This window comes from Cryptomeria japonica, chromosome 4 (assembly GCF_030272615.1).
Source record: "Cryptomeria japonica chromosome 4, Sugi_1.0, whole genome shotgun sequence".
Lineage (NCBI taxonomy): Eukaryota > Viridiplantae > Streptophyta > Pinopsida > Cupressales > Cupressaceae > Cryptomeria > Cryptomeria japonica.
In genome coordinates this window covers 196,342,859-196,369,211 of record NC_081408.1, presented here as the reverse complement: position 1 = coordinate 196,369,211, position 26,353 = coordinate 196,342,859, and the positions used below count along the sequence as shown (strand labels likewise).

The 26,353-nt window shown below is 38.2% G+C and overlaps 1 protein-coding gene across 2 annotated transcripts in view; it reads left to right on the top strand.

Moving 5' to 3' along the window:
• Positions 1–25,165, top strand: part of LOC131076297 (uncharacterized) — a 72,943-nt gene extending 47,778 nt beyond the window's left edge. For both annotated transcript variants that reach the window (XM_058013421.1, XM_058013422.2), the window contains exons 3-7: positions 22,492–22,659; positions 22,811–23,035; positions 23,255–23,482; positions 24,146–24,380; positions 24,546–25,165. In XM_058013421.1, coding sequence (XP_057869404.1) covers positions 22,492–22,659; positions 22,811–23,035; positions 23,255–23,482; positions 24,146–24,380; positions 24,546–24,679 — 990 coding nt within the window. In that variant the 3' untranslated portion in view covers positions 24,680–25,165. The remainder of the gene's footprint in view (positions 1–22,491; positions 22,660–22,810; positions 23,036–23,254; positions 23,483–24,145; positions 24,381–24,545) is intronic.
• The last annotated feature ends 1,188 nt before the right edge of the window (positions 25,166–26,353 follow it).

The window sequence follows — 26,353 nt, the reverse complement described above, 5'->3', positions numbered from 1 at the left end:
GAGATGTTACTTCATTATCATTATCTAAATCATAGTCTTGGAGAGATCCATCGGATGAAACATGCTGTGCCTGTTCTTCCTCCTGTCTATCATTCTGTACCATCGATTCCATGGATTCTTCCACTCGAACTGTTCTATCTTCTGGCCTGGAAGAAGTACCTGGTGTTTGATCTTTGTTAGCACCTTGCTTTTTCTTGGAAGGCTCTTTCTTTTCTGATCTTTCCTTTCTCTTTGAACCTCTCGGATGGAGATTGCCCTCACTGGCACATCGAAGGTTACCTTCACCTGAATTCCTAGGATTAGGATTGCCTTCACTAACACTGGCTCCACCTTCGGCTGGCTTTTCTTCCAAAGTAAAAGACATGGCTATGCCTTGTTCTCTCAACTTCTGATGTTGAATGTCTACCCATCTGCGAGTACAAGACAAGACTGGTGCCATCAAATCATCTAAATCCACGGCCTCGGGCTCATTCCAATTCAAACTAATTGTTTTACTTTCTCTATCATATGAAGATTGGATGTGCCTGCCGTTGTCCTGAGCTTGGTCGGCTACTCTGTAAATCTTACATTTCCTGATGAAATCCAAAGGCAATCTAGAATGTATTTTGCGTTTCACTTCAAGATCATCTAGGAGATTCATCATAAAATCTTCAATTTGGTATTCATGTCTAAATCTTCTACCGACTGTCTCTTCTAAATGTCCATGAGGATCAAAACTATTCCTCCAAGCAAAAGATGAAAAAGGATACAAGGCTAACTCCTTCTCTGCGTCATCCATGGCTGAGACATTGGGACATACCTCAACTGAGTTACCCAAAATAATAGGTACCTGAACTCCATTCTGATGTCTGTGTCTGAATGCCTTCACATATGCTGCCAACTGCCTTGTTACTTCAAGTAACACAATTCTATCTGTCGGGTACCTCGGCAGCATATATGGAGGTAAAGGACATCCATACACTCTAATGTAAGTGAACTTGGGAAACTGAATGAACCAAGCACCGTACCTCTTGATTAACTCCTGGGCATCCTGAGATAATCTGTTGTGAATCCCTCCTTGCAACGTCCTGGTGATGTTCATCGTGAAAGTATCATTGATTAACTTGTAGTTCTTCCCTGGTGGATGATGCAAGTAGGTATAGGATTCACAAACTCTGACCTCGCCGGGTCCTCTTCCAATCACTCCTCTATGAGGTAGTCCTGCGTACTCAACGCTCCTGATTAAGGCATAGATGACGTATGAACTCATGTGGAAGGACTTAGTAGCCCTGAGTCTTCTCAATTGTACGTCTAAGCAATGGCTAATTATCCTAGCCCAATGTATTGTACCCTTTCCTTGAACAATCACCTGGATGAAATAAAACATCCATTTCTCAAAATAGAAGGCATGAGGTGCTCCTGTAACTCTGTTGAGCATGGTAATCAAATCTCTGTACTCCTCTTGGAAATCGATCCGGTGTGGTGTGTTCGGTACTTTGCTCAGACGGGGACGACTCTTGAGTAGCCAGTTCTTGTTGATTATGCTTAGGCAAGCATCTGGATCATCATCGTACACTGATCTGGCTCCTTCAATGCTCTTGTATATCATGTCCCTGTGCTCTGGAAGATGGAAGGCTTCACTTATGGCCTCCTCTGAAAGGTACGCCAAAGTGTTTCCCTCATTGGACACAATTGTCCTGGACTGTGGATTGTAATGACGGGCACACTCGATCATCAACTCGTGACACTGAATGGCTGGAGGAAAACCGGCCGCCTTAATGATGCCACTCTCTATTATTCTCCGGGCGACAGGTGATGGCTTGCCGATGTAAGGGACCTCTCGGAACTTCTTCGTGCTAAAGTTTCCCAAGTTTGTATCTCCAATGTTGCTCCACTTGGACACGATCTTGGTCTCCACTTCTTCGGTCTTCTGATCTTCTTTCATGAGAGCCGAGCGACTGGTGGATGCTCCCGCCTTTGGGGTCGCCATACCTACACAACATTTCATTATAAGAAATAGATTTTGCAATAAATAACGTAGATAAGAGAGATAGATTTTAGGAAACCTCATGATAAGTCCCTAGAGTTATCATTTCCTAAAATACAACGATTGAGCTAAGAGATTTTCAAGGATCAAAATTTGAAATATGACGATGAATGAATAAAACAATAACAATAAAATCGCCATACCTCGATAGAGAGAGCTAACTCTAGAATGCAAAAACAAAATTTGCCTAGGCAAAATTGAGGTATAAATAATCTTCAATATGATCCCCTCAAGATTGACTTCGCCACCTCTGGATAGAATGTGATCTTCACTTATCGCCTTGGACGTGGTCTCAAATGGATCTTCAAATTCGCACAAATAAATCTCCAAGTCTTTAACAAATTCGCCTTAGGCGTGATCTTCAAATTCGCACCACCTTTGGTTTGGAATCGCACCACCTTTGATAGCTAAGCGCGCCACCCTTGGATGAATGAAACTCGCACCACCTTCGCACTATCCTTAAACACACTTAACACTTTCCTTTGTCTTCCTTGATTCGCATGTAGAGAGGTAAAAATGATTATGTGAAAACGAACATTTCACTCCCCTTATAAATAGCGCTCATACCCTTTCACCCCTTAGGCCGACTTGACAAATAAAACCATTTTTTAAATGATTTGCAATAAAATAACAAGGCCGACTTGCCTAATTGGGCGCTTCAAATCGATTTTTATATTAATTAAATAATTAATTATTAATGCCTTGCGCTTTTTTAAATGAGAATTTCGATTTTTAATAAAGGCAAAAAATAATTAATAAAAGATAACGCCATATTAAATGCTAAATAAAAATGGATTTTCAATTTTTTAATCGATTTAGCATTTAAGGAAATTTAAATTTGTTTGTTTGGCGCCAAAATTGGAAAACAAAGGGACGTACCTCATCGCTCTGGTCCCTTGGAGGGGGACAGGAGCGATTCACCATTTTGTCTTGACTTTTGCATTTCTTACGTCCAACTCCTTCATCTCCACGTTAAAAATCGATCACCTTGATGGTCCTTCGAATTTGATCGCCTTGTGTGCGCATATGGGTGTCTTTTAAGTGCACATCGCCCTGGTCCTTGTCCAAAGGACAGGAGCGATCCTCTTGTTTTCATGTCTATCTTGCATCTTTTAACTTCGATTTTTTATTGTGGGCGAATAGCATCCTTTGTTCGTGTCTTTTGCGCTTATTCCATTTGCTCGCATGAAGTTTTGAGTGTATTAAAGGGATCATCGCCCTTGTCCCTTGGAGAGGGACAGGAGCGATCCATGTCCTTTCCTTGACCTTGTCAACTTTGCACTTCGATCTTCATTGTAATGCCCTTCAAACGTCGTCCTTCACCTTACCTAACCTTGCTTCGCTTTGATCTTTGAAGGAACGTGCGTGCTTTTGATGATATCGCCCTGGTCCTTGTCCAAAGGACAGGAGCGATGTGAGGCTTTTACATTATTTGGCAATGTTTGGACGTTCAACACTTTTGCAAATTATCTTCAAACGATGCCTTGGACCATATGCTATCTTAAGACGTCTTGACTTAGCTTGATCTTGAAGCAAAACAAGGAATCCAAAGCAAATCGCCCTGGTCCCTTGGAGAGGGACAGGAGCGATATAGTCTCCATGCTCAAAATAATGATCATTTCACGTTCAAAACTCTCGTTTATCATCCTTTTACCACACCATGGACCCTCTAAAACATTGCAATGTCTTGTCCTTACGTAAATTTTGCATGAAATGGCCAATGCATCTAACATCGCCTTGGTCCCTTCCTAAGGGACAGGAGCGATCTATGTTATAGGGTGTCAATTTCTTCATTTTAACGTCCTTTGAGTGTTTGCGCATGATGAAGACGCCTTGAAATGTCCCTCGCCACCTTGTTTTGACTTGTGTCGACCTTGAACTTCGGAGGAACGACCTTGAACTTGAGAGGGACGTATCTTCACCATTGTATCGCCCTGGTCCCTTGGAGAGGGACAGGAGCGATCCTTCCTTTGTGGCCTTCATCTTACTTTGCCAGGTTCCAAGTTTATATTCAACGGATTCGTCCCTCTTCACCCCATTCGTCCATGCCTTGACATTGTTTGGAATTTTGCAAAAAGAGGTAATTATATCAAAAATCGCTCTGGTCCCTTCCTGAGGGACAGGAGCGAACTAGGCATTTAGCACTGTTATGGGCGTCCCAAAAATCTTCAATTTATATTCAATGCGTTCATCTCATGTTCTCCTTCGTTTTTGAACGTAAACTTGCCTTGACCCTTGTCTGGATTTTGCAAAATGGAGGAAATCGCTCTGGTCCCTGGGAGAGGGACGAGAGCTACAAGGTACCTCGCCCTGGTCCCTTGGAGAGGGACAGGAGCGATTTAGTCAATATAGGTCATTTTCCTTCATTTTTTGCATCTCAAATTATATTCATTTGGCAAAGTATCTTCCTTCGGACGTCCTCCAATTGCTGAGTCATCAAAATCTTGCATGGACATGGCGAAATTTGAATTGTAGCTCCGGTCCTTCACTGAGGGACAGGAGCGATTTTCTTCCTGGAGGCCTTTCTGTGCTCATGAAAATCTTCAATTTATATTCAATGGAAAGACCTTGTCGTTCTCCATCACTTCAAACGTAAACTTCGTCTGGACTCTGCAAGGACAATGAGATATTTGAAATTGAGCTCCCGTCCTTCACTGAGGGACAGGAGCGATTTTGCTCCTACAGGCCAAAATAACAAGATTTTTCACATTTTAACACTTCACGAGGCGAAAACAAATCAATTCCAATGCCCAGGATCAAACTTCAAAAAAGTCAAAATTTGGTCAAAATATTCAATCAGACAAAAATTCACATTGACGGTCATCATTTAAACAAGTTTAAGTTCTGCATGAACATTCCAATTGAAAATTAGACCATTTTGGCGAAATCATTGCATTCAAAATTTGCATTCTAGAAAAGAAAGCTCAAAAGCTCTCAAAAATGACTGGATTTTGGCTTGAAAAGGCAAGATTTAAAACCCTAAGGCTTAGCCCTAAATCCAGACAACTAACGGACTAACAAAACCCTAAAAACGAAAGCGAACACGAACAAAAAACAAGCAAAAAGAGGGGGTCCCCATTTGCGATGGGGCGATGTGTGAAATGGTCACAACAGGTCTTAAGTATCATTCTATGTCATTCTTGTATGTACAAACCTATTGATAGGTTTGATGTGTAATGGCAGATTTCTGAGTTGTATTTGGACATGTTTGGCCTATCTATTTGATTGTAATTGCATGTTCAAAATTTCTGTTTTGTAGCAGCAGACTGAATAATCTTGATTCAGATTTGTTCCATATATATGTTTGCATTTAATTAGGGCAGAATTCAGGAAATTATTTTCAGAATTATAGTGCATATCCTACTTGGGATGTTACAGTCAAAACCCATCAAAACTGAGAATTGGGCTTACCAAGAAATTTGGAACCCTCCTAATGCATCAAGAAACCTACAAAAAATCCTAAAAACTAGCCAATTCTCGCAGAACAAGATGGCGTAAAAATGGGAACCTTATAGTTCTCCCTCCCCAAAGATTGCTTCTCCCCTAGCAATGCCAGGTTATAAACTAATTGATCCTGGATAGAACTCAATGAGACTCCAAAATTCCAATTAAGTCTAGGAGATTTGTAGCTCCATTTTCTCAGAAGACTATACTGTTGGGCTCTAGCACAAGTGATCTCCTGAAGTCCTCATGTAAGAAGAGCACCCAAATACCACAAACTCTCCATAATCACAAATTTGAGTCATCATAGAAAAATCTCAAGAAAGTTAATGCTAGCTTCCTCATTGTCAACACCTTGCACTCTAGCATAATGGTTGTTGGAAAGTAATCTGCTGTCCCAACCATAAGTGCAAGTTAAAAGCAACAAACAACCTCTAATTGATGCTCAAACATCCCTTCAACAGTCAGCTGCAACACTTATCCCCTTCATGTGAAACCAAAAACTAACCCTGTCAGGAGGCTGGATGGTTTGAAAATGGTCAAATCTGCAGCTGTTTAAGTATGGATTTTCAAAATTCAACACCTAGAAAGAAGAACAATCGCTGCAATATTGAAAACCCTTGGCCAAAATGAGATTTCTAATCATTCACTTGGCTGCAAACTGTTGACATGTATTTTGTACACAATCATACACAGAATAAAATACCCAAGGGTACCTTATCCTCTCTTGAATAAAGTCTCTGATTGCTGAAGATGTCGCAAAAAAGGATCAATCAAGGTGACTCCAATGTTCTTTTATGTAGGGTCTCTACGTGTGGATAAGCACCAGTGGTTGTTGTGATTGCTGTGTCATCAAGGGGCCTTACGTTCCGAAACAGAATTTCCTAAACTGAACAAATTCTCAAAAAAGATCAAAAGAGTAGGGTTTGCAAGAGATCTAGTCTAATCTAACCCTAAGAATGACTCAATGTGGACGAGATTTGGCAAGATTCTACCAACTTCAATATTGCCATAAAATAACAACTCAATTGAAATTGATGCGATCCTCTAAGGTAACAAATGATCTTTCAATTCATCAATGATCATAGACACTACCACAAAGGCACATATCCAAGATACAACAATGATTGAAGGTTTAAGTGATTCAAGTTTCTCCAGTTGACCACGCAAGGCGTTCCTACAATCAGCAAGAAGCTAGTGGTTTGGAAAGCGAATCTCACCGACGATCAAGTCCAACACTTCGTCCTTCAAACTAAAATACTACCTTGATTGAGAATGATTTCAAGAAAGTGAACAACCATGAAGATAACCACAAGAATTGCAATAAAACACCATAACTTCAATATTTTATTGATCTCAAAGCCATCATGAACAACAATTGTTTGAAATTCCTTCCTCAAAGCTCAATCTTGCTACAAAGTAACTTGCTCTCTAATCTCTAATCTCTTATTTCTAACTTCTTCTAACTATTGATTATTGCAAAATGAAAAGAAATGAGGGTATATATAGCATCCTCAATTACAATGAACGGTCCAGATCAAAAAGAAGATCAATGGCCAAGATTATGACACCTAAACCCTAATTAGGGTTTATTACAAATAGCCCCCTTTTTAGTGAACAATATTAAATGCATAGCCAAATATTAAATTTGGCACAAAAATCTAGGAGACATAGACCAATGACAATCAGGGTGCCATGTCATCTATAACAACCTTTCTTCTAGAATCTTATTCCCTTTCCAATGCTCCTTCTTAGCATATGCAATGAATCTAGATACGATTCCCTCGATCTCAGCAATTGGAATCTCGGGAAGATTCCTCATTCATTCTTCTAAGTGGATGACCTGATCAAAAGCCTTGAGAAGAGCAGCGTCCCATTCAGGTTCAAGTTCTTTGGTCTTCTCAATCAGGAGCATGGTAGCAAACATCTGGTCCCGTTGCTCATCTGTGATAATATTCGCATCTTTGCAAAAGATGACCTTGACCCTTTCTTCCAATTCCTGTAAATCCACATCTATCTCAATTTCGATCCTCCTGCCAAGAATAGTACGTAGTACCTCAAACACTCTATCCTGGATCGGGTGGATAACCTCCTCAACATGATTGCATCTAGTACTGATGTCCTCGAAGAGAACTTCCTTCATCTGGAGTAAGGTTGACCACTGAAGTAAACTATGAGGTCCTCCATCCACTATCTTTTCTTGTGCTAGGACCTTTCTTGATGTTTGTCTGATTACTTGCAGGACAGGAATGATAACATCTTTAGTATGAGCAAAGGCGGCTACCGTTATCATTAAGTTGTGGATGATCTCAAGAACCTGGATAGCTCGGTGAATAGTCTGCATCATCCTTGTTGCAAATTCCATAGCAACTGTATGAGACTTGTCAATCCAAGAGCTCATAAGCTGGACCAAACTCCTGACTCTCTCTGCCTCACCAATTGATTGAAGGGGAAGTGCCTGCATAGGAGATACTGCTGGATCCTGACGTCCCAAAGGCTGATTGAGATGGCTGAAGTAGCTTCGCCATGCACCTCTCTCTCTCTCAAGCTTTCTATTTTTCTCCATTTCTTCCCTAAGCTTGTCTTTTAATGCTTCAAATGAATCGGTGGCCTCATCTAGTGTCTGCTCGGCTGTGAGTGGACCAAGCTCAAATGTCTCTACATCATATTCCTCTGCGAGGATCTCACCTTCATACTTGTCCACTGCCGGTGTAGCTATCTGCAATTTCCTAGATCCTGTCTCATCTCTGATCATCTTGGACATCTTAGTAGCCTTCCTCTTTTCTGTCACTTCCTGAGAATTTCCGACAAGGCTCTCTAAATCAATCACATCATCTTCGTCCTCAATCACAATCACCCTTGTTAGTCTCTCCTTTAACCAATCTGGAATGGCAGATCTTGTTTCTCTAACTTGTATCTCCTTAGGCAATGTTTCTTCTTCTCTGAGAGGAGATGTCGCTTCGTCATCATTCTTGTCTTCATGTAACTCATTGACTTGGAGAGATCGACTTGATGAACGTTGAGTTGCCTGTCCTTCTTCCTGTTTATCGTTCTGTACCATTGATTCCATAGACTCCTCCATTTCAAGTGTCCTCTTCTCTTGTCGAGAAGATGTGTCGGATGAACGGTCTCGATTGGCCTCTTGCTTCTTCTTGGAGGATTCTCTTTTCTCAGGCCTCGCTTTCCTCTTCGAGCCTCTAGGATGGGGATTGCCTTCACTTACGCTTCGAAGGTTGCCTTCGCTTGTATTTCTGGGATTAGGATTACCCTTACTTACACTTGCTCCACCTTCTGCTGGTCTTTCCTCCAAAGTAAAAGTCATAGCTATGCCTTGCTCTCTCAACTTCTGATGTTGCACATCAACCCATCTGCGAGTACAAGACAAGACTGGAGCCATCAAAGCATCTAGATCCACAATCTCGGGTTCATTCCAATCTAGCCTCACTGATTTGCTTTCTCGATCATAAGATGATTGGAGATGTCTGCCACTGTCCTGAGCTTGATCGGCCACTTTGTAAATCTTGCATTTCCTGATGAAGTCTAAAGGCAATCTAGAATGCATCTTTCTTTTCACTTCAAGATCATCTAAGAGATTCATCACAAAGTCTTCTATTTGAAACTCATGCTTATATTTTCTTCCGACTGTCTCCTCTATATACCCATAAGGATCAAAGCTCTCTCTCAAGGCAAAGAATGAAAAAGAATATAAAGCTAACTCCTTCTCTGCATCATCCATGGCTAGAGCATTAGGACATACCTCAACTGAATTCCCCAATATGATAGGCACAGGAACTCCATTTCCATGTCTGTGTCTGAATGCTTTCACATAAGCTGCCAACTGTCTTGTTACCTCAAGTAACACTATTCTGTCTGTCGGATATCTTGGCAACATGTATGGAGGTGAAGGACATCCATGAACTCTAATATATGTAAACTTCTGGAATTGGATAAACCATGCACCGTACCTCTTTACAAGCTCTTGTGCATCCTGAGATAGCCGATTGTGAATCCCACCTTGCAATGTCCTGGTGATATTCATCGTGAAGGTATCATTGACTAACTTGTAGTTACTTCCTGACGGATGATGCAAGTGAACATAGGAATCACAAACTCTGACCTCGCCAGGTCCTCTTCCAATCACTCCTCTGTGAGGTAGTCCTGCATACTCAAAGCTCCTGATCAAGGCATATATGATGTATGAACTCATGTGGAAAGACTTGGTAGCCTTCAATCTTCTTAACTGCACGTCCAAGCAATGGCTAATCATTCTAGCCCAATGAATTGTTCCTTTTCCCTGAACTATCACTTGGATGAAGTAGAACATCCACTTCTCAAAATAGAAGGCTTGAGGGGCTCCTGTGACTCGGTTGAGTAGTGTTATCAAATCTCTGTACTCCTCCTGGAAGTCAATCCTATGTGGTGTATTCGGAATCTTGCTCAGGCGAGGACGACTCTTGAGTAACCAATTCTTGTTGATGATGCTCAAGCAAGTACTGGATCATCTTCGTACATGGACCTGGCTCCTTCTATGCTTTTATAGATCATATCTTTGTGCTCCGGCAGATGGAAAGCCTCACTTATAGCCTCCTCTGAAAGGTAAGCCAAAGTGTTTCCTTCCTTGGACACGATCGATCTGGACTGTGGATCATAATGGCGAGCACACTTGATCATCAGCTCATGGCATTGGATTGCTGGAGGGAAGCCGGCCGCCTTAATGATGCCACTTTCAATTATCCTCCTGGCGATAGGTGATGGCTTGCCAATGTAAGGGACCTCTCGAAACTTCTTCGTACTGAAGTTTCCCAAGTTGGTATCTCCAATGTTGCTCCACTTAGACACGATCTTGGTCTCCAATTCTTTGTTCTTTTGATCTTCCTTCATGAGAGCTGGATGACTGGTGGATGCTCCTGCCTTCGGGGTCGCCATCGTAACACCTACACAACATTTCATAATAAGTAATAGATTTTGCAATGTAAAAACATAGATTAGATTAAAGATTGAATTTAGGAAACTTCATGATAAGTCTTTGAGTTATCATTTCCTAAATACGATTGAGCTACAGGAAATTCAAAATTTCAAAATTCAAAATTTAGATTAAGACTATGACGATCAAAATTCAAAATTTAGAAAAAAGAAGACTTCGCCATACCTCACTTGAGAGTTAACTCTAAAAAGATGCAAAATTATGAAATTCGCCTAGGCAAAAACGAAGATTGAAGTATTCAACGTGATCTTCCTCTAGCAAAGGCGCCTTGTTGTCAACTCCACCAACTTTGGGGTCTTCAACGTCTTGATAGAGTATTCACTCCTCTTCAAACCAAATTCGCACTCCCCTTGATGAGATTTCACACCTTGTATTCTTGATGAAATTCGCTCCTTATTCGCCTATCCAAATGGCATATGAAAGGATGATTAAATGATGATTTGAAATGCGATATCATACCTCCCCTTTATAGGCGCTTACCTCTTTAATTACCTCTAGGCCGACTTGAAAATAAGGGAAATAATAACAAAAAAATTAAATAAAGGGAGGCCGACTTTTGTAAAATATAAAAATAAAACCCAAGCGCTCACCTCTTTATTTAATTAATTAATTTAAATGCCTTTGTAATTAATAGTTTCAATTTTTAAAAGGCAAAATTAATCAATTAAATGCCTTGTGCGCACCCATTAAATGCCAATTTTAATTAAAAATATCAAGGTTTATCGAAATTTAGCATTTAATGCAATTTGAAAATGATGTTGGCGCCTAGACATGGGAAGAAAAATGAACATTAACTTCATCGCTCTGGTCCCTGGGAGAGGGAGAGGAGCGATTATGCATTTAGGTCCTCCATCTTTCATTTTTCACGTTTGAAACTTCATCCCCTACGTCCAAAATGAGGTTCTCGCTATGTATTTTGATTGTGACTTATTTCATCTTTGGAAAGAATGCTTTTTAGACCATTTTCGCCCTGGTCCCTTGGTGAGGGACAGGAGCGATTTTTGCTTTTACTCCTTGGTCCTTGTTTTCCAAGTTGCCAAATCGATTCGTGAGGTAGGCAATGATCACCTTGTTTGCTTCACACATGCTAAACTCCTTCTTTGCAAAGCAAACTTGACATTCAAGTGATTTTCGCCCTGGTCCTTGACTGAAGGACAGGAGCGAACTTTGTATTTTAGCTCAAATTTGTCAACTTTTAACATTAACTCCTTGTTCATCACCTTTCTAATGACATTTCGGACCTTGCATGGCTTTCGCCTTGATATGGTCTAGGAAGAAAGTGATTGTTTTAATAGAAATCGCCCTGGTCCTTGACTGAAGGACAGGAGCGAACTTTAGTCTTTGGCATAAACATTTGATCGTATGAACTTCCAATTGCCTTCAAAGTGTAAAATAGTGTCCCTTATTTCCTCTTGAACGTTTGAAATGGAAGTGACACCTCAAGATTGGACACACTTGCATATTTCGCTCTAGTCCCTTGGAGAGGGACAGGAGCACCTTGGTCAATTCCATCAAGTTCTCGCGGTCCTTGTAACTTTGTTCTTCTTCGAAGCGTTCTAAACATCATTGCCCCCTTGTACCTTGGCCTGGATTTATTAAAATTCGAAGGGGAAGGCTAAATAACCAAGATTTCGCCCTGGTCCTTGACTGAAGGACAGGAGTGAACTTTCATTTGTAAGCTCATTTGCGCTTTGCCAACCTTCAAATTTGTCTTCAACAGATTCATTATGCTCCCCTTCACTTATCTTTGACATGAAACTTGCTTTAACTTGGTGGGAAATTTGTTTTAGGAGGAAATCGCTCTGGTCCCTGGGAGAGGGACAGGAGCGCCTAGGACAAAATAGGCTTACTTGGCGTCTTGCAATCTTCAAAAATTATCTTCAATAGATTCGTTATGCTTTCCTTTGCTTGCCTCAAACTTAAAACTTTCTTCACCTTCGCCACAAACTTGTCTTTTAAGGAAATCGCTCTGGTCCCTTGGAGAGGGACAGGAGCTACCTTTTAAATTCGCCCTGGTCCCTGACTGGAGGACAGGAGCGATTTTACTTCTTGGGTCGATTTTCTCCATGATGGCACTTTCAAGTTATATTCAACTGATAAAACACACTTTCTTTGTTCTTTCCAAATCACGAAATCATTCAAATCCTGCAAGGACAAGGCGATCTTGGATTTCAAGCTCTGGTCCTTCAGTGAGGGACAAGAGCGATTTTGTCCTTCTGGCACATTTCCTTGTTTGCAAATTTCTTCAAATTATATTCAATGGACAAAAGATGCCCTCCTTGATATCTTCCAATCCAAAAATCGTCTTGGTCCTGCAAGGACAGTTGAATTTTAAGAAACAAGCTCCGGTCCTTCAGTGAGGGACAGGAGCGATTTTTGTCCTTGAGGGCAAATGTTCAACTTTTTATTGCAAACAACTAAATCCTGGTGCTCTATCATGTTGATTTCACCTTCCATTGCATCCTTGATGCTTCAGTTTGATCAAAATGAGGTCCAAAATGGTCTAAGTAAGTCATTTCGCCCTGGTCCCTGGCTGAGGGACAGGAGCGATTTGGCCTCAAACTTCAAAACTTTGCCATTTTGAGTGTCAAAATCTTCAAAACTTTCAATTCATATTCAACTGCATCTCCTGGCGACCCTGCACAAGACAAATGAAAGAAGTCAATGACCAAGATGCATAAAAATACCAATTTCGCCTTGGTCCTTGACTGAAGGACAGGAGCGATTTTGCTTCCATAGGCCAAAATATCAAGATTTTAAGACTTCAGTCACTTCACAGGGCAAAATTAGGCTATCCCTAATGCCTAGGATCAATTATCAAAATTTCCAAAATTTGGTCAAAAAATTCAATCAGACAAAAATTCATAATTCCATCATTAACACTTAGGCAAAATTTGGACTTGCATTTAAAATTCCGACTGAACCTAGACAGACTCATTTGACATCTTGACAAACTCACCCTATTTCAAAATTGCATCCTACGGGAGGAAGCTCAACAATCCCTCAAAATTGGACTGGACACCGGCTTGAAAACATCAAAATGGAAACCCTAAGGCTTAACCCTAGTCCAGGCGACTCACTCACCTATTCAAAAACCCTAAAAGCAGAGAGAGAAACAAGCAAAACCGAGCAAAAAGAGGGGGTCCCCATTTTAATGGGGCGATGTGTGAAATGGTCACAACACAAACCCACTTCCATGAGTCATTAAAACATAAGAGATCCAAATTTTGTTCAAAACCTCTCTCTAATCCACTTGTACAAACACTAATGGACTCATAAGATGAGTGTAAAAAGAGGTTGCAATAATATTTTTTCACCTTTTGTATCTATAACCTCCCTATAGTATGTCTCTCCCATCATCTCTAATTCCCAACAACCCATACAAATGATCTCAGGTATAGATACTCACCCCCTAAGTGGCTCCACCTCACAAAAACCCATCAACCTCTAAGACACAATAGTATTTCTCTCCGTGGTGAAACCTCAAAGTCATCCATCATGCCATTTTATGTCCCATCATAGGAAACAAAGCTATCATTAAGAACCTATTATTCCCCTAACCTATCAACGTGCATCTCAAAAAGAGGATTATGAAATGTAAACTCCACATCCATGTCAAAAAGGGGATTATCCAAAATCTGAAAATCATCATTACCTTCTTGTTGCAACTTTGTAATTTGGACACGATGAGATACTTCCTACATCATTTTGCATGTAGCAATATTGGATCCCTCTTGTGTCATTCCTTTCAACACCACCATTCTACTATCATTTTAAAAATTTCACCAAGAGAATGAAGCCATTGCATGCCAAGAACAACCTTCGTGCCTCGTGTTCACAATGTAAAAATCATTGACTTTGTAGTGATTTAAGAGGAACCTCATTTAAGGAATCTTCCTCATGGAAGACGTAGTGTCCATTCACCACCATGACTCTAAAGTCACCAAACTTTATAGTTTTAATCCCTCTTCATGCTACTATGTCCTCATCAATGAAATTATGTGTAGCACTAGTGCCAATAAAAGCAACAATTTTCTGCCCTGGCAACATGCCTCTAACCCTGAATGAATCATTCTTTTTAAGACTAGAAATCCTAGCAAGTGTTCCTTCACTTCCCTTCTCTTCTCCAGACTCTTCTGTTGATCTTCCTCACTATCCTTTGTTTCAGTTTGCTTGTGTAAAGTTTCTAAGTTATATTTGTCAACTGAATATGCTTCTAATTGACAGGTTTTTCCCTTTTCCACACACTTATGACCTGGGGCCCATGGTTCCTTGCATGTGAAACAAAGATTTTTCTTCTTTAGCTCTTATGAGTTCATTTTCTACCTTTATTGAAGAGGGCTCTTTGGGCTGAATGTTTTCCTTGTTATCAAGTTTCCTATTCTTTTTATCCTAGAAGGTTTTTGATGAGAATTTGTTCTTTGGAACAACAAACTCCATGCTCCTAGGCTTCCAAATAGCCTCTTGCAAAATAGGTTGATCAAAGACCTTAACCTATCCTATAATGGGTTCCATTCATCCTTCACGGAAAAAGACTATCAACCTCCTCTCTGTAATGTTAGGAACTATAACTGATAATCTTTGAAACTCTGAAATACAAGCATTCATAGTACCGTGTTGCCTCAATTGTACTAGCTTTCTGAAATGTAACTCCAGGTCCTTCCTTTCAAACCTCTTGATGAGTTTGTTGGTGAACTCATTGTATGTGGTGGTTGATCTGTGACCCAATGTAATTAGGCCATGGTACCACCACTCGTGCTATGCTCACCAAGTGCAAAGTGGCAAAATCAATTGCCTCGTCCTCAACCATAGGTCTAAGAGCCAAGTAATTATCCAAGTTTTGAACCCAAGCTCTGGCTGAACATTTATCTAATAATTGTGACATCATAAACATCATAGCATCAGGTTTTTAGTCAATCCTTGTATTGGGACTAACAGAACCAACACTCCCCTTGTTTCTTTCTACCATACCAGTTGGCGGACTTGACCAATCTGGAATAGTTTTTGTTGAACTGTCACTGCTACTACCCAAAACCCCTTGCACTGTTTGATGGATTGTGAATGGGTATATGGCTTCTGCTGGTTAGACAGGCAAGCTGGGATTTGATTTGTTCCTTCTCAAGGTGTAATGATGTGTAAATGGTGGTTGCATAACTCAACCTAATCGGCTAACAAGAATAACTGTACTCTGATGCCACTGTAAGGGTTACCCTTGAATTTTTTTTTGAAGTGCTTTTGAAAACCCTTGCAATCTGTGTTATAACATGCAACTAAGTTCATAAACCTTGCTGATTGAATTTGTTTCAGATATCATTCATTTTTAACTTTCGAATTCCTTTGCAAATACAATGCATAGAATGCTGATAATGTTAATGTGCATTATTTATCAAACATACAAAACTACTCTTTTCTGTTCAAATTAAAAGATTAGAAAATAAGGCAATTAAAAGTATCAGACCTCATAAACTTCAGCAGTGACTTTCCTTGTAAATCTGAAAGCATAGTGAGAAACAGAGCAGCTCAGAATTTACAAATAATATCTTCAACTATAGTGTTAAGCAACAGCAATCAGCTTCCTGTAGATCTACAAATAGCTACTCTCCAACCCTTCCCAAGGCACTCATGAGTCATAGGGTCTTATATAAGCAAGAAGTGGTCTGAAACCTAAACAGCAGTAATTCCTTGCTTGCAATTAGACTGTCATACCACACAGTAAGACAAAAACTCCTTAAATTCCTTCAAACATGATTCCAAACTGATCTACAAAGGTCTGGAGTAATAGGACACCTCTTATAATCTTGCTAAAGGTGGAAAAGAAACTCCAAATAACCCAACTCGTCCTCCTTTATGCCTCATATGCTAAGCTCAAAGTGGCTGCTAGCCCTAGAGGTGGGATTCCTCCTAAAAAAATCAGTTCTTCACCAAAGGAAATGAATAGCATATGAAATCTCCTCGCCCAGCTGCTAGAAATCATGTAAATCAATACCCATAAGTGGAAAAGGGTTCCTTCAAAAGATACGAGCAAAAACTTGATTTCCTAGGTAGATAGAATTGTATGCCTAGAATTGGAAACCTCATTAGAACTTGCCAAAACACTCAAAATATGAACAGCACTCCAAAAATCATCTCAAAACACACCAAAAACCTTGAAGGCAACTCAGAAAACTCCATAAATGTTCTTTTTCTCCAAAACCCACATCACCAAACTCAAGCAAAACAATATGTACTCTCTGACTAATAAAAACAATGAGCTAGGGTGGATCTTTGATCGTCGAAATTAGACAAATTACAAATGATTCACACCCTCAACAATCGCAAGAACTTTCATAGTTCATTTCAACAACATTTCGACATGTGCTCAAACTCCCAATGCCAAAATGAGAGCCCGAGCTCCAATATATAGAGCTTGGAGGGAAGAATTAGGGCATTTCAAATATTTGAATATTTTATTCCCTTGAAAAAGGCTGTAATGTCCCTTGTTGAACCAATTTAAGTTTGCCTTACTTTTTAATGATTAAGTGTATGATATTGCAAATGAATAAGTGATCTCTAAAGAATTGTATTGCTTGGTACAAATGGATATATGAATATCTATATTTGTTTCACTAATGGCTTAGTAAAGGAATGAGAAATTCAATCAATATTATTGCCAAATGATCTTATGATGAAAAGATCCGAGTTTATTATAAATTCTGCAATTCTGGTCCAAGTAAGAAATCTGATATGAACATTGATCTGAGAAAGTACGGATGTCTGATAAATCAATCCTTCTTAAATGCAGATACTATGGAGTGGATTGTGAATGTAGATTTATATATGAACAGATGTATGTGTTATATATACAGTCACTGTCTCAGATTAATATCAATGTATTCACAGGATTATTCACACGTACGAGACAATAGTCTCAGTCTGATCGCTATGTCTGATTGTAAAGATTACAATGGTGATCTCCCTTGGCAGTGTTTCTGATATATAATGCTGGATATATGCGCCCTAGGCCCTTGTGGCTGCTGCTTACTCTTGATCGACTCACTGCTGAGTAAGAAACCCCTTCAGAAAATGTTCTATTCCTCCCTTTGAATTGATGTATGACATCCTTTTAAGATGCTACGAAGAGATTGGAAGATGGGGTTGCGACTCTCATTATCCTTATCAAATCGCACCCCCCCTTTTGGCTTATAATTACTAAATTCTTGGTGATCGTTACTCCCTTGTTAACTAATATTAGTTAGTACTCGCTGATTGGTTAAGGCAATGATAAAAGGGGTAGTACTAACCAGTATTTAATGATTACCATCATCGCTCTATTTTACATAATGCCTTTGAATGCTTATGTCTTCTTTTATGATCGGGCTGAATGATATTAACTTCTCTTGCAACGCACAGGTTTCCAATTTTCTGTTGGATCAATAGAAGTTGATCGGGTAGTGGTGAATAGTTCTGGAGTATTTATTCCCTTTTCATATTGCCGCGACTACCTTTGCTGATATATTTATTTCACGGTGTTGTGTGTCCTTGTCTTGGTATTTCTGCCGCCCAGCTGAGCACTAACGAAATCTTGTATTAGAATTTGGATGGGAACATCACAAAGGCCCCCATATAACCTTTTAAAAACAGCTTATGTCTTCCTTAGCCTAGGCGTTTAACTTGGAGACACACTTCTCAAAATATTTAACACTTAAGTTAAATACTAAAAAGTCAATTTTAAAACACTTACGTGAAAATATTAAAACAATTTCCATTACCTTGCAAAAACTTGGATGTTGTGTGTCCTTGTCTTGGTATTTCTGCCGCCCAGCTGAGCACTAACAAAATCTTGTATTAGAATTTGGATGGGAACATCACAAAGGCCCCCATATAACCTTTTAAAAACAGCTTATGTCTTCCTTAGCCTAGGCGTTCAACTTGGAGACGCACTTCTCAAAATATTTAACACTTATGTTAAATACTAAAAAGTCAATTTTAAAACACTACGTGAAAATATTAAAACAATTTCCATTACTTTGCAAAAACTTGCCAAGGCACCAAAAACAAAGAATCGAACATGTCGGAACCAACTCAAGTTGAAAGATGATAACTGATGTCAACATGAGCACACACTGTAAAAGGTAGTTTTATCAAAGAACCAAAGAGAACAAACCCAAAAAAGCCTAGTAAGATTGTTGTCATGCAAGAACTTACTATAAATAATAGGTTCTCTGAGGACCAAAGAGAACAAACCTAGAAAAGCCTAGAAAGATTGGTGTCATGCAAGGACTTACCATAAATAGAAATGCTCTCCAAGGATGAAAATGGAATCAAGTGAATTAGGGCCTAATCCCACTCTCATTCACACATTGGAATACGAAAGCTCCTAAGGAGACAATTCACTTTGACTTTCTCTAATGAAAGAGAGTCAAGGAATGTCTTTAGGATTTCTATTCCTTTGCTGCTATGAAGAGCAGATGTGCAAAATGTGACAATGTGACAAACTAAGCTAAGGAGATGACTAAAAATGTAAATGTAAATTGAAATACATGAAAATGCAGATCTAAAACTGAGACACAAAGTACAAAATTGGAAATGAAACTCAGATATACAAAATTGGAAAAGAAACTCAGATATGCACCTATCACTAGAAATTGAGCTGAAATGAGCTAGACCAGGGTGCTAGGTGTTCTAGTCTCTGTTAATGCACTGAGTTGGCTTTCTAGAAACTGCAAATTGAAGCTCTGAGACACTGAACTGCCACAAAATGCACAAAAAGGAAAAGGACCAGGGCACTGGGCGCCCCAGTCCTAGGGATCTGAGACCTAGTTCGAGATCTAGGATTGTCATTGCAAGTTTTGGCTTTCTCGAAAGTTACAGCTCCGTTGGATCTCTGTACCTGCACCTGCAGCTTGAAAAATGGTGTTTGGGTGGCTATATAGGGTTTTGCCTTAGTCAAACCCCTTGTTTTGGTAATTTCCACCTCCACAAATAGCCAATAATGTATTGAAAATGTGTGTGCTAGAACCTTATGTGTGTATAAGATTTTAAATATGTTAAAAATGCAAGAATTAGAGTTCTACCCTATGCTTATGAGTATAAACCCTTAATGAAAATGAGAATGCTTCAAATCACAAATGCAATAATAGATCTAAAGAAATAATGTAGATCTGAAAATAAGTGTTGAGAGGTACAAGCCAATCAACAGTCGGTGATCTCCTATTATTCTTCAATATCTTCAAAGCTTCAATTGATGATGAAAATGGTTGATGTAGACTTGATGAATGCTTGATTTGCTGATTGAAGACTTCACATAACCGGCACTTTCACTTCATAATAGGCTCCTTCAATTGCTAGAGAATGGATCCTTCAAATGAGGAAAGGAGAGGCTTTATATACGAAACCCTAACTTTGTTTTTGATCAAAGGCCGACCTAAAATTGATATTTTTTCGCAATCATCTGGATTTAAACATTATAATACCACCAAAACATGATCCCGAAATTCGAGGAAAAAAACTTGGGACCAGTGTGATTCACACTAGTACTATCAACTTTTTTCCAAATTTCTAGGGATGCAAGGTATTGTGATTATAAGGTGATCCTCAAGTGGGTGTGATGATTTAAGATGTTTAGATATGCGAAATCAGGCCTTGAAGGTCAAAATAGGACTTAATTAGGGCTTTGATGAATTAATTGATTAAAAGGATAAAATAAAAAAGGGCACACTTAGGGTTAAGGGCCCAATTTTATGATGTGTTAAGTGATAAAAGAAGACTTTAGATTTAATTAAATTAATTGTTTAAAGGGAATTTTAAAATGCAAGATGCAACACACTAAGGCGGGTGCTAACCTAAGCGTAAAATTGTACCACCCAATTAAGGGTGTACAATTTACAATGCTACAAGTGCCATGCAAGCACTTACGATAAATTGCAAATAATGTCGAAACCTACTGAAACTGAGAACTGAGCTCATCAAGAGCATTGGAACCCTCCCAATGCATTCGGAAACGTACAAAAAAACCCTTAAAAATGTCCAACACTTGCAGGACAAGGTGGCGTAAAAATGGGGACATTAAAGGTCGTTTATTTAATTCCTCAGATTATATAAAGAGTCGTTCTTCAATGTAATATGAACAACTCAAAATTATAATCCTTTTTGACTTGCCCAAAGATTTGTAAGCGAGTTGATCCAAGACAATTATTCACATGTTTTCCTCCTAGTGAACCTCAAGTCTGCTGTCCCTATCCATTTCCAAATTATTTGTGCTTATGGTGGTGAAGATCATGTTGGTGGACACAATTGAATTCAAATGTTAACTAAGATGCTCAACTTTCTGACCTCAAGGTCTTCCCAAAATTGATGTGCCACTCATTCTTAAGGAGAGAAAGTAAAGTAGGAAAGAAGGAAACAAAATCAGAAAAGAGAGGATTAAAATTTCTCCAAAAAGAAAAGGGAAGGACCAAACCAGACTCGGCAGCAAAATTTCCCACTTTCACATGCAATAAGGGGACCAAATTGAGAACTATGCAAGGCAATTTGGTCAAAAGGGAATGCATAAAAATTGTAGTACAAAAACAAGAGAAACTCAACAAACTCCCCTTTTCCTCTCTGAAACACTCACAACGGCCACTTGAATTAAATTACTTTTCTACCACTACAAAATTGAGTTAACTTCCTCTTCATGTAGTTTCATTTCCTGGATTTAGCCTCCTCACCGTAGCTGCTGTAAACACAAGGAAGTATAATCTAGATTTCTTATAAATTTGCTCACTCTTCTCAACAACATGCTAGAATATTCAAAACTTTATGCCTGGCTCATACCAGCATCAACTTCCAAGTGAATTATGTATCTTCACATAAATTAAGTTATTAACAGTTCAAAATACAAGAAATCAAGAATGGAGAAATAGATTAGAGTCTAGCAAGGAAATTCCCAAACAAAAGGGCAATGAAAACTCGAAGTATCAACAGAGTTTCCTTGCAATTGAGCACACATAAAAATGCTGTTAAAATTTTTATATATCATAAACAAATCAAAGCACAATGTGGAATTTTAAAATATCAAATTTATATTATAATTTGTTAGATTGGCCAAATTGAAAGGAAATTGCAGCAATAATATACTATTTTCATATAATCCTAATGAGAGAAACAATTACAAAATACATACTTAGAATCCACAATGCGAAAAAATAATTTACATACCACAAAGTAACACCAGATGTACCTTGGGAAAACCCTCTCAATGGAAAAACCTAGCATCCAAAAGTATCCACACAGCTCAATGTATTATCTCAAGAAACAAGATTACAATATACTTGCAGAGCCTCTATGCAAGGCCTCTAAAATATCAAGCACCTTTGTTGCATCCCTCCATGTGAATAAACAAATGAGAACCATGTATACATACATCCCAATCAATTCTGTCATATATGCAACCTTTAAGAAATTCGCAATCTGACCTTAGCCAACAAGCCAAAGTTTACACAAGCCAACCTCAACAACTACTCGCACTTGTTTTTATAGAATAAGCTTGCACAAAACCAATGAGTGGTATTTCATAAACCATGAGCCTCAAAACCATGACTATAGTTATTTACTTGATATTATTTCATATATTAAATATTTTCCCAATATAACACCACATTAAATATTTGTCACGATGTCTCATACAACATATGAGTGTCCCTAAGAATGCCTAACCCATGTGATATCCACATCTATAAGATGCACCACAGTTAAATATTTATTTTTATATTATTAATATTATTCTTATGCAAGGTGTGCAACATACATTTCTCAACACAAATACATGACAGAACTTAACAAATCCAATTAATAATCGTGATATAATCACAAGAAAGAATATTTATAAATGTCTATCTGGAGAGTAATCAAAATGACTAAGTAGCTAAAGTTGCCAAAGAGGTACAATAGAAAACTCACTTAGTCTCAACAAGATTGTTTGAGTGATAATTTATAGAAGAGTGAACTTTCTCCAGAATTTTTTCTTTTCATTTAATGGGGGGCATAATTCAATCTGAATGTTTTCTTGGCACATGCGCAGCTTGTATTTCAGCCTGTTGTGGTGGTGGTTGGAATTCTTATATCTGCTATATCCTTCATATTTTTGAGCCAGTCCATGCGGAAATATGGTATTCAAGGAATTCTCTTCCTTGATATTGCAGCAGATGAAAGGTCAGATATACGGGAAGAATACAATAAAATCATTCAGGTAATAATAATTAGAATAATGTATTTTATTCTTAGTCCTAAACATCACAGCTTCCTTTGAAATTTAATTCTTTGGCAACTTGATGTACATTTCTTCTGCAAATGACTGGTTTCAAGAATGATTTCATGTACCAATTCTTTTCTTTCTGCAGCGTGGTGCAACTCAACTTGCGAAGCTGTTTATTCCAGCTCTTGTTCTGTATATGCTTCAGAAATGTTGGTTTTACATAGATATTCCCCTTGCATCTTTGCCTTGTTTGAATAGTGGAACAGCAACTATTGTTATAATCGCTGTATCGGTGGGAATTTCATGGGTGTTCCAAACGACAACTTTTTTGTATGCCTGCATCTTGTTTTGGAAGGTCTGCTTTCTACAAGTAAGATACAGCTCCTTGAAGATTTTTTTTTCTTATACAAATTTTGTTCTTAATGCCTCCGTTAAATACATATCTAGTTTCTTAGAGGGAAGGATCATATATTTATTTATTTATTTTCTTAATTTATATTTCTCCCAATAGATAGAGATCAAATTTGACATTCTATGAAACTACAATTATATTTATGTGTAACTTGGCTTTTCATTTATGAAACTAAAGGAGCTGAAAATGAAGGTTTTCAAGGACTCGCTACTACAAGGGTATGATCCTGAGTTTTATTACAACAAATATACTGAGATAATAAAATGTCTCCAGTTCACAAGTCGGCGGTTCAGGCTATTTTTAGCCCTAACTGGTTCTATTACAGTGCTTTCAGCATTGGCTTCAATGTATGAAGTAGTTGCCCATCTTAAAGTAGTCGGCATTTTTATGTCAGGAGAACTGCTGGTAAGTAATCAGATTACCTTGGATTTTTCGAAGTATTCAGTTATCCATGTATTCACAATTCCTACTAACGATAATTAATTGTGTAGGATAAAGTCTTTTGTAAAGAAGATAATTCTACACAGATTTCAGTCACTGCCCTTCAGTAGGGGGCTCGTTTTTTTAATCTTGGTGTATTGTATAAATATACTAAGTATATACTTTCTCTGGACAATGGATTATTCAAATGTTATTCATTTGTAGCACTCATGACACACTTATTGTGGAACAAATGTTCAGCTTTTAGCAAGGATATCAGATTTTAGATGTACGGTACAGGGTCTTCAATGTCAATGACTCGATGTAACCGATGTATGCATATCATGACGTAAAATTATTTGGAAGGTGGATTAAAGTTATAATTTCACTTACGGCATATATAAAAAATGGTGCATTCTTTTAAAATAAAATCTTTTGAGTCTAGATGGTTGTTCTAAATTTTTTCAAAACTTGAGGAACTTGTGAATAAATATTTCTAGTGGTCATTGGGGGTATAGAGTAAGCAATACATTGAGGATTTTCAATTTTTTTCATCCAAGCATTTACTGTGTTTGATTTTGTTATTTTGAATTTAGTAGTTGAATGATCTTGATAGTGCATGTGCATAATTTAGCTGGATGATTGCAGGTTCTGAATATGGTCAATCTAACTGGGATTGGCCTCTGCTTGAAATCAGCTTCAAAAATTTCCCATTTGCATCGACGCATTGTAAAATTGGCCTCTTCAATGCATGCAAAATCTACATTTGCAGCATCAAAGGGATACATTTTATCAGCAGGAAAAGATGAGACCTTTGAGTTCCAAGAAAAAATGGAATACTTCTGTCAAGTACAGGATGCTTGGTCCCAACGATCTGCTCTTGGTAGGCAATCTAATTTAATACATTTAATTATTTCAATATGATTATTTTCATCACTTGAGCTAATGGCATATCCATTAAATTTAAATGTCATGTTTAATAATGTTCATTTGAGAGCCTAAATGTTTTGAATTTTATACTAAATGCATTGGCTTACATTTTTTGCAGTTAATTTTCTTTCCAATAATAGTGCTGGAATATCATTGTATGGCTTTGTACTAGACCGCTTTTTTGTTCATACAAGCATTGGCGCTTTGTTGACTACTACATGGTTTCTCTTGGGTCGATCTCTAAGTAGTTGAGAAGGCTGTAACTTTGAGCATGTAGTTAGATTAGTGAGGCATGGTATGCGTCCGAGCTCTTTTGTCCATACAAGCATTGGCGCTTTGTTGACTACTACATGGTTTCTCTTGGGTCGATCTCTGAGTAGTTGAAAAGGCTGTAACTTTGAGCGTATAATTGGATTAGTAAGGCATGGTATACTTCCGAGCTTCATGAGGAGATCAAAACCCAGGAAGGTGCCAATTTGAGGCAATATATATATCTATAAATTAAAAAGATTTTATTGTTCTCAGGAGGGGGATTTCATATGCCAAATTGGTGTGCTGATGTTTATCTATCTTATAAGGAACAGATTCAACAACTCATTAAAGGATGTTGAAGGCATGATTTTTTTTCCTTTTTTTCTGGCATTTGGTTTCATGTTGTCTGTATAGATTGTGTACTATCAGACTTGCTATATGATATTTGTTATACACCTACGTATGTTGATACTTTCCTTGGTTTCATTTTGCCTGTATGTACATGGGTTCTAATTTTAGTCAGTTCATCAGGTTGTTTGAATTATCAATTTTTGCTGCTTTTTGAAAGCGGCAGTTGGGGTATAGTTTGCTCTCTTCATTTATATCTTTCTTGGTTAATATTGTGGTTTCTAAAACGTCTTTTCTAACCTCTCAAATTTTCATCTGGATTCAAAACCAGAGCTGTTGATTATATCACAGTTTAATCATGTATTGCATTAGTAGAGATAAACAAATAGTTTTCGTTGTTTGTGTCAAAGCCATACTTGCTGAACTCATGTATTAAGTATTGTTAAAAGAATGTCACTAAAATATAGTACATCTGCAATATGGGATTGCAACTAAAAAATCAGTATGCCAGCATAGCATAGTACACCCATAGTTCCAGCATAATATTAATGATTTACATACTATTGGCACTCATCTTGTCCACAAGATAGGAACCCAAGCCTCGTCCTGATAAGTACACTCTAATGCTTAAACTTTGCATCTTAAATGTCATCCTTTGTTAAACGAGCCGAAGTTAATAAGGTGTACATACCCTATCCCATGAGATTTGAACTTGTGACCTCTCTTTCAAGATTGTACAATTGTTTCTGTAACTTTGATAACCATATATTTGCTACCAATACAATGTTAATTCAGAAGATCTTTGCCTTATATAGATATTTTTTCATATGTATTTTTTGGTGAAAATATTAAATTGTCTGATGGCAACACTGTTTTGAGCATTCTTCACTTAAAAAGGTTTGGAAGCTTGCCGTTCTTGTTTAAATTATTGCCGTCTAGTTCTATTTTCCACACTGGAGACAAAGTTTAAAACTTTTGCATAAAAGTGGTGCCCTAAATATATTACAGCGTATCACAAAATATTGACAACTTATTTTACTAAATATCGTATTTTCAGTGCGCTTGCAAGGTCGGTTAGTGAGAATATTATTTATTGGCATGAATAGTATATTCTTTGGCTGAGAACCATGATGGTTAGAAAAAAGAAAAAGGAGCTTATTTGCGTAAGCTGAGAGGCCATCACATGCATGGTGAATAGAATTTTTTGATCTAAGCGGACGTGGTCTTAAAATATGAAAAAATTGGGTGCAAGGTGAAAAATATCAAATTTGATTGGTTAATATTTTCATGGAGGATTTTTTATTCATGAAGTCATTTTATCTTTTC